Raw genomic sequence first — 9,483 nt, 5'->3', positions numbered from 1 at the left:
GAAGCTCCTCCGCTTTGCCGGCGCGGAAACTACATTACCCATGCTGCATATGGTCGCCGCGCCTGCGCCGAGAAAGGCGACTGTGTAGATTTGGGTGGAGGGGAGAGAGAGAGCGTGCGCGCACTCTTGTCCGCGGTGCCTGACGGGAGTTGTAGTCCTTCGCGCGCCGCGGCGGTTAAAGGTTTGAATCCGAGGACGCGCGAGCCCGTGCGGCCGTTAGGTGGCGGTGCCGCAATTGGTGGTGCGCACCTGTAAATGGCAGCCCCGCTGCACCCCCCCCCCCAACCCAACCCAGTCCAGTCACAACCTTCATCCTCATCCCATTCTCCTTCTCTCCGTTATCACCAACTCCTGCCTCATCTTTCCAACCTTCCAAGAGTTAATTCTGCATATCATGCAGCAGTCATCTGCTGAGAGGATTTCAGGGCGGTGATATATTTCAAAGTCAGGATGGTGAGTGCAGAAGTAACACTACTTTACTTATATCCCATAAGTAGAGGTTCCCTGTACCTACTGCTCTTGATCCTCTGGGTGGTATGGATCTTGGGTTTGGAAGGGAGCTTGGACAAACATTGTTGTTACTGCATAAGAGAGTGATGGTGATGGGTGGTGTTAGAAACGAAAATCGCTTCTCAATAATCGCTCTAGACAAATTCAGGAAAACAAAGTTTTATTAACAAGTCTGCAGAGTTGGGCACTCTTCTGAGAAAAGCGTGCCAGGCTAACAAAGTTTTCGATTAAATACAGTTCAAGCTCCTCCCTTCTATAGCTCTAAAGAGTCACGAGGTTCACATTCTGAACATTCATTATTTTTCCATTCTGGACCCTTATCACAAAGTCTGCAGTATATGTCTCCCTAGTTGTTTTTCTAGCCTGCAGTCTTATCAGTCAAGGACTTATTCTTCTCTGTCAGAGTTAGTGGTCTTATCAATCAAGGACTTGTTTTTCTACTCTGTCTCGTCCTTTATTATAGAGAAGCATGTTTTACCCTACCCCCACGGCTCTATTCCCCTTAGACTCTGAGGTCATGCACATCTTAACTATTTGTACCGAAATCGTCTCTCACAATTCCACCCTTTCTGTTTTTAAGATGTGCATGACAAAGACAAGCGTCCTCCCATCAGGGGCCCGGGAAATCCTTGGTCTTTCGCAGCAACAGCACCTTAAGTTCCTGCGTTCCATGTTGGGGTACCGCCACTGCCTGGAGTTGGGAAATATTTTTCTGGATTAAAGATTGAACACAGGGGGTCAGGCAGGGTAAGATGAGTAGAAGCATTACGCACCCCCCCCCCCCCCCCAGCCACCAGTAACGCCGTGCGCCACCAACTACCACCTAGGAGACCATCCCACCATCCGATGCCACCAAGAGGGCGCCAGGATTGAACCGGCACATGGGCCAGTTTCCGAATTTTATCGGAAATCTTCAAAACCGCTTTACCATTATCGTCAATTTTCAGACAGCAGTTAGTCAGGTTAAACTTCCCGCACACGCCCCCTTCCGAGGCCAACAGATAATCCAAGGCAAGCCGGTTTTGGTATATAGCAGCCCTCATCTGATCCTGCTGCTTAGCCAGCAACTCCAGGGCCAGGGCGGTCTGATTAGTAATGACCTCTACGACTGCTTGGAGCCTGATAATTCGGTTTAACATATAGATAGGAGTACGGTATCCCCATGATCCGTCCTATGCCCACGTAGCAGGCCCGTAGTATTCAATAATGGTGGCCACTCATCCCCCCAATCACCGACTTGGATATCCCTTGGCGACCTACGCAGGGAGTCAAAGAGTTTAACTCCCAAATCATCGCCTTCCTCCCGGGGTAATAGGAAGAATTCAGGTCTTATTAGACCCAGGAAGCATACTCCAGCCCATCCCATGGGCAGTTTGGAATATGCCTGATTACCGCATATCCAAAATAGGCCATCTGGAGCAGGCCCTCCCTGCCTCACAACGTCATCCCACAACTCCTTTACCCCAGGGACGCCCTCATAAGGACCAGGACCACTGCAATTCCAGTATTCGGATTGTTGGCCCCGTGGCAGAGTCTGGACAGGATTATTCCAGCATTGATTCCCCTGACAACCACCGCTCCACACTCTTTTCATGCCATCGGAAGGGTCAGCACTTAGCTCGTAAGAGGAGGAATCAGAACGTAACCGAATGCAATTTTGATGATCTCGGTTTGCAATGTACCAAGCAATATTCTCAGGCCACCATACTTGTGTGGTGGCATTCAATACACTCTGACAGGGACTAATTCCTACCTCCACGGTCCCCTTGCCTTCAACACATAACTGGCCCTCAGGGCTATTTGTCAGTCTCCACCCCTGGCTTTTCCTTTCGTTGACATGTGTCCAATTGTATTGAAGCAATTCCCATATGTCTAAGCTTTGCCCAGTCCACGGCCATTGTTCTGACATACGTGGCCCCCCACAAACCCAGCAATTGCTAACATTTAAAACAGTGGCAATCCTAGAGGTGAGATCAATAAACAGGTTTTGTGTTACATCAGGGAGCTCAATCTGCTCTTCTACCTCTTTGTATATGGATGGCACTTTAGAGACAACGACCGTTCTCTGACGGTCGTTCTCTTTCTCTAACTCCCGTTCAGTGTTCTGAACTCTGGTCTCCTTGACTCTGTCAACCTGCTCTCTGAGCAACACGGAGGGTAGGCCCCACTGCCCATCTTTGTTAACACACACCCAGCGGTCATTTTTAGGGCACCCACGGACTTTGCCACCGTACCCTTTATTATACACTTGATAATAGGGTTTTCCATCCTCCCAACATTCTTGCCGTGCATTCACATCGTAACACCGATCGTTCACATGGGAGTGAGACACAAATGATCCCGAGTAGATCTGACTCCCAAGCCTCACCGTAGTCCGACATTTGTCACATCTCCCCTCGACCTCCCCCACATACAGGAGTAAACCGATCAATATCCCCACCAATACAGTCCAGGTAGAGTTCATTGTCGCTGTCTTTTCAGCTTTACCACCAATGGCTTGTCCCCTGGCCCGCATGTCCAAGTGCTCTCTCCTTCTGGCGGAACAGGCCCCTTTATCCTCGATGCGTGGGCCCACCCTTTTTCTTTCATCCGAACAGCGGCTTCAGTTGTTAACAGGACCAGGAACGGTCCTTCCCACTGCGGCTGGAGCTTTTCGGCCCTCCAGGTCTTTACAAGTACCCAATCTCCGGGCTCCACCTTATGCAAGAGGAAGTCGAGCGGCGGAGTCTGAGCCAGGAGACCCTTCCTCCGGAGTTCTGCAAAAGAACGGGATAAGGCCAGTAAATAGTCTCTGACAAATACATCTCCCCCTTGTAGAGTGGGACACCCATCAACCTTACTCCAATATGGTAATCCGAACAGCATCTCATAGGGGGAGACCCCGATATCCCGGCGAGGTGCCGTACGTATCCTCAATAGGGCAATGGGCAGGCACTTTGGCCATGGTAACTTAGTTTCTAACATCAGCTTAGTCAATTGGGTCTTGAGCGTGCCATTCATTCTCTCAACTCGACCCGAGCTCTGAGGATGCCAGGGTGCATGGAATTTCCATTGGATACCCAGGGCAGTACAGATCAAATGGTGTAGCCTAGAAACAAAATGTGTCCCGCAGTCTGAGTCGATAGATTCCATTATGCCATATCTCGGGATTATGTTCTCTAACAATAGACGGGCCACGGTTGGTGCATCGGCTTTGGCGGTTGGGAAAGCCTCTACCCAGTGAGTGAAATGGTCTACTATTACTAGCAGATACTTCCATCTCTGTACTGGGGGTAAGTCTGTAAAGTCAATTTGGATCCTCTGGAATGGCCTAATTGCGCGGGGCTGACCACCAGCTGGCATAGAACGCATGGCTTTCTTGTTAATTCACTGGCAAGTGGGGCATCCGACTATTTCTTGTTGGGCTAACGTGTATATCCCCCTACATACATAGTCTCTCAGGATCGTGTCACACATGGCTTGCACCCCCCAGTGGGTCTGATGGTGTAATCGGTGCAGAATACTCCGGGTGATCTGTTTGTTCAGTACTTGTCTCCCATCAGGAACCGTCCACTTCCCGTTAGTTTCTAGCCGGGCACCCAATTGATCCATTTTATCAATCTCCCCCTGGGTGAAGACGGGTTGTTTAGCGAGCCCTTCCCTCAACGGTATTAACGTTAATAATTGGACGGATTTTTCGACCGCTGCCCGCTTGGCTTCCTCGTCTGCCAGCCGGTTTCCAACCGCTTCCGGTGTCGACCCCTTCTGGTGACCGGGTACATGGACTACTGCGAGTTCTGTAGGCAACGCCAGGGCTTCCAACGTTAGGCTGATCATTTGTTCGTGAGCTAATTCTTTTCCCCGGGAAGTTATCAATCCTCGCTCTTTCCAGATTTTCCCGAAAGTATGAACAATTCCGTATACATACTTTGAGTCAGTATATATGGTCCCCACTTTCCCCTCCAACAACTTCAGGGCCCTCTGGAGGGCGTACAACTCACAGGATTGGGCTGACCACTTCCCGGGCAGTCGTCCGGACTCGATCGTCCATTTCGTTGCGCCATCTACGACCGCATAGCCACTGTACCGTACCCCATTTATGCACCGGGAGGACCCGTCGATGTACAGTTCCTGTCCTTCACCCAGCGGAGCCTCTTGCAGGTCCTCTCGGCTTTTGGTCTGTAAGTCTACAAATTCCACACAATCATGCTCCTGTTCCCCATCTGCAGGACGTCCGTATAGAAACTGGGCAGGGTTGCAACTGAGATCTTTTGCAAAAGTGAGATCGTCTCCGGTCATCAAAATCGTCTCATACTTCAGGATGCGAGAGTCTGTTAACCAGCGATGAGCCTTTTGAGCCAGTATGGTACTAACCGAATGTGGGGAGTATACTGTGATTCTTCCTCCAAAGGTAAGTTTCCGGGCCTCTTCTACTAACATTGCCGTAGCTGCCACTGCCTGGATACAGGTCGGCCATCCACGTGACACAGGGTCTAACATTTTTGACAAAAATGCAACCGGCTGACGTTTCCCTGCCCGCAGCTGGGTAAGCACACCCTGGGCAATTCCACCGGCGCTATTAACATATAACTGGAACGGTTCCTTCAGGGTGGGTAAAGCCAATACCGGAGCTCGGATCAGTTTATTTTTAAGAATATTAAATCGCTGCTCCTCCTCATCTGACCAGTCCAGTTTTTGTTCTTCTTGTCCCAGTTTGTCGTACAAAAACTTTACTAGAGTGGTGTAACTTTCAATCCATATCCGGCAATACCCTACTAGCCCCAGGAACTGTCTGATTTCCTTCTTCGTCCTGGGTATTGGCATACCTGTAATCCCCGATATTCGTTCTGGCGTGATACGGCGATGCCCCTTACTAACCTGATGGCCCAGATATCTTACTTCTTGCTCCACAAACTGGAGTTTTGTCCTGGAGACGCGTAGGCCCTGTTTCCCCAGGAAGTTCAGCAGGGCAAAGGTGTCTGCTCGTACCTCCTCTTCTCTCGGTCCTGAGAGTAAGAGATCATCGACATATTGGAGCAATTGATTCTCCGCGTTACACCGAAATCCTCCTAAGATCTGCTCTAGTATTTGTCCAAACAAGTTGGGTGACTCCGTGAATCCCTGCGGCAAGACTGTCCATCTTAACTGTCGCTTTCGTCCTGTGAAGGGATTCTCCCATTCAAATGCAAAAAGGTTCCGACTTTCTTCGTCAAGGGGGCAACTCCAGAAGGCATCCTTCAGATCTATTACGCTGAACCATTCATGTTCGGGGGGAATTTTACTCATTAACGTGTAGGGATTGGGTACCACCGGGTATCTAGCCTGGACTACTTCATTCAACCCCCGCAAGTCTTGCACCAGCCTATACGTCCCATCCGGCTTCCTCACAGGGAGTATTGGAGTATTGAAAGGGGACATACATTCCTCCAGTAGTCCATCTGTGATTAATCTTTCTATCACAGGTTGTAACCCTTCCCGTCCTTCCATAGCAATCGGATACTGTTTCCTTCTTACCGGGCCTTTTCCTGGTAACATGGTGATTTGGAGAGGTTTGATGTTTAGACCCCCTCTGTTCCCCTCCCGGTACCAAACTCCCGGGTCTATTTGTTGATCATCTTCTTCGGTGAGGGCGAACAACCGTACCACCATTTCCCCGTTACTTGGTACCGTTCCGATCCCTAGTTTGACCTGCAAGTCTCTTCCTAACAAATTAAACCCCACCGCTGGCAGTAGAAGGAGGTCTCGTTTAGTAGTTCTGTTTTCATACCCAATTTCCACGTCCTCCACTACTGGGACTTGCAATGTCTTTCCTCCAATGCCAGATACCCCCATAACTGTTCTTCCTGCTCGGGCGCCGGGGGGTATTTGGATTTTACTTGATCTTTCGGCTCCCGAGTCCACCATAAATGTGATCTCCGACCCTTGGGGCCCTACTTTCAAGTTTACCAGGGGTTCCTGTCGATAGTCCTTTTGCCCCAAGGGTAGGAACCCCCGACCTCCCTAATCTTCCTCCATCAGGGCGTACGACCGCACTTCCCGCTTGTAGCGGGGGCACTCTCGCTTAAAATGTCCCTCTTCATTACAGTAGTAACATCTGAGTATCCTCCTCGTTTCCCTGTCGCGGCCTCGAGTTCCTCCACCCTTCCTTTGTTCCGGCCCCGGTCCTCTTTTCCTCTGCTCTTGCCACGACTCTCCCCTTTCCGGTTCCTGCCACGGCTCCCCCTTTTCCCTCCTTCCAGCTGTCACTTGTTGCACCGTCTGCATCATTATCTTTGTCGCCTTCTTTTGCTTCTCATCGTCCCTTCTCACAAACACCTTTTGCGCCTCCCGTAGTAGTTCACTCAGAGGTTTACTATCCCAATCATCCATTTTCTCTAACTTCTTTCGTATGTCCGGCCAGGCTTTTGACACAAACTCTACCCGTATGAGTTGCTGTCCCACTTCCGTCTCAGGATCCACCCCAGCGAACTGCTGCAAGTTCTTCCTAATCCTGTCTAGGAAGTCTGTAGGGGTTTCTTCCGGGTTTTGATGATTCCCAAAGGCCTTGGTAAAATTGTGCCCCTTCGGGGCTGCCTGCCTTATTCCTTTTATCCAATATTCCCGCATATTCCTCATGTTGCGTCTTCCTTCTTCCGTTTGCTTATCCCACTCGGGGTCGGTGAGGGGAAATTTCTGCTCCCCTCCTGCTCCTCCCTCTCTCTCCCAGACCAACAGCGCAGCTTGTCGTATCATCTGTCGCTCCTAGAGAACAATGTTCCCATGATGGAATACATCTCATCCCACGTATAAGTATTTGGCCCCAGGAACTGATCTAATTGTTCAGCCAGGCCCATGGGGTCCTCCAGTAGGCCCTTCATCTCCCTCTTGTAATTCCGTACTTCAGTACTCGTTAAGGGGACGTTCACATATCCCGTCCCTCCTTCCGCGCCTCCCATGGGCACTTCCCGGAGTGGATTCATTCTTGCAATCGGGACAGAGTTCCGTCTGTGACTCTTTTCAGCTTGAGATCTAGTCTGTACTCCTGAGGCACCTGGTGGTTCCTCCCCGCTTTCTTCCCCTTCCCCTGAATCGTCGCCACCCGAAGGACCATTTTGCGGGGCCGACGGGGTCACGTAGGGCGGCGGTAAGTGATCTAAAGGTTCCCATTCTTTCTGCCCTTTCGAGTCTTCATTGGTTACCTTCATTTTGCAAGATAGTGTGACTGGCAGCCAACAAAGGGCGTAATCACTTTCCCCCCCGAGTAACATTAGGTTTCGAATTGACATATAAAATTAGAGCTTGCCGGACCCAGTCTTCATCAGTGCCGAATTTAGGCCACCACACTGAGTCTCCCTGAATAGGTGTTTGGGACCACGTTTGACAGTATCTCACCATCTTCTTTCTAGATTTTCCTTTTCTCCTACCCTGATCCCAATTATTTAACATTATTCCTAACGGACTATCGTCAGGTACCCCAGGGTATTTTTCATTGTCTACGCTCAAGCCTACCTTTCCCTTATTCGTCTTGGATCCCTTACTTCCCATTGCCGAGGACTTTGTAAAATCGGAGATTCCTGTATTATCCCGTGATAATCTATCACTATTTAGCCAATTCCCGGACCTTCAGTCCCGTGATCGCCCAGGTCCCTTTGCAGGCACCCCCGGTCTTTGGATTCTTGTGTCCTACGTCTCTGTGAAACAGATCACAGGCACCCCGTAGGTCCACGTTCTTCCGCAAACACGGTCTCTGCAAAATCCCGCACAGACGAGCCCCGGTCTCTAGATTCCTGAGTCCCACGTCTCTGTAGAAAAATCTACAGGCACTCCGCAGGTCCCCAGTCCTCCGGAAAGACGGTTCCCGCAAGTCTGTTCTTACCTGGGTTCAGTGCACCGAAATTACTCGATCGTTAACCGTCCCCACTGCCTCGGCCACACCCCTCCTTTGTTCTCCTGAGCCTTCCGGATATCACTCGCTCAAGCCGCGCGGGGCGACAAGTAAGGAATCAGGGACTGCCGAACTCGGCAGGGTGCACCTTCTCCGATGTCCTTCCTCAGCCCCCCTTCGCGGCCGGAGTGTTGATCGGACGAGCCCCCAAGTTTGTTAGAAACGAAAATCGCTTCTCAATAATCGCTCTAGACAAATTCAGGAAAACAAAGTTTTATTAGCAAGTCTGCAGAGTTGGGCACTCTTCTGAGAAAAGCGCGCCAGGCTAACAAAGTTTTCGATTAAATACAGTTCAAGCTCCTCCCTTCTATAGCTCTAAAGAGTCACGAGGTTCACATTCTGAACATTCATTATTTTTCCATTCTGGACCCTTATCACAAAGTCTGCAGTATATGTCTCCCTAGTTGTTTTTCTAGCCTGCAGTCTTATCAGTCAAGGACTTATTCTTCTCTGTCAGAGTTAGTGGTCTTATCAATCAAGGACTTGTTTTTCTACTCTGTCTCGTCCTTTATTATAGAGAAGCATGTTTTACCCTACCCCCACGGCTCTATTCCCCTTAGACTCTGAGGTCATGCACATCTTATTTGTACCGAAATCGTCTCTCACAGGTGGGTTTGCTGTTCATGTGGCTGCTTTGTCCTTGATGGTGTCAGGATGGGTTCCTGTGCCTTCCAATCTCACCAGCACTTGTACCTCCATGGCTGGGTTTGGAGTATCACACTCTCTGGCGTTTGATTTATTTTTGTCACTTGTATTGAGATACAGTGAAAAGTGCTGTTTTGCGTGCTTTCCAGATAGATTGCGCCATTCAAAGTGCGTCAGGGAGCAGAATGGAGTGTTGCAGCTGTGGACAAGGTGCAGAGAGAGATCAGAGTTAGCACTGAGAAGTCAATTCAAAAGAACGATAACTGCGGGGGATAAGCTGCTCTTGAATCCGTTTGTATGTGTATTTAAACTTTTATATCTTCTGCGTGACAGAAAAGGTTGGAAGAGATTATAACCAGGGTGGAAGCGGTTTTGATTATGTTGGTGGCCTTTCCGAGGCATCAGAAAGTATAGTTTCAGCTCAT

At 49.8% G+C, this 9,483-nt stretch overlaps 1 protein-coding gene across 1 annotated transcript; it reads right to left on the bottom strand.

Annotated features, from left to right (window-relative positions):
- Nucleotides 1-659: 659 nt before the first annotated feature.
- Nucleotides 660-9,014, bottom strand: LOC148140963 (uncharacterized). Its single transcript, XM_087979718.1, has 2 exons — nucleotides 8,345-9,014; nucleotides 660-3,266 (listed from the first exon to the last, which is right to left on the bottom strand). The coding sequence occupies exon 2, from the start codon at nucleotides 3,023-3,025 to the stop codon at nucleotides 1,643-1,645; it is 1,383 nt and encodes a 460-aa protein (XP_087835844.1). The 5' UTR covers nucleotides 3,026-3,266; nucleotides 8,345-9,014; the 3' UTR covers nucleotides 660-1,642.
- Nucleotides 9,015-9,483: the final 469 nt, after the last annotated feature.

The sequence above is a fragment of the Chiloscyllium plagiosum genome, unplaced genomic scaffold (assembly GCF_037043375.1).
Source record: "Chiloscyllium plagiosum isolate Xiang-an unplaced genomic scaffold, Cpla_swu_hap1 HiC_scaffold_35, whole genome shotgun sequence".
NCBI lineage: Eukaryota > Metazoa > Chordata > Chondrichthyes > Orectolobiformes > Hemiscylliidae > Chiloscyllium > Chiloscyllium plagiosum.
Note: the sequence above shows the minus strand (reverse complement) of the source record. Positions and strands in the feature narration are given on the sequence as shown.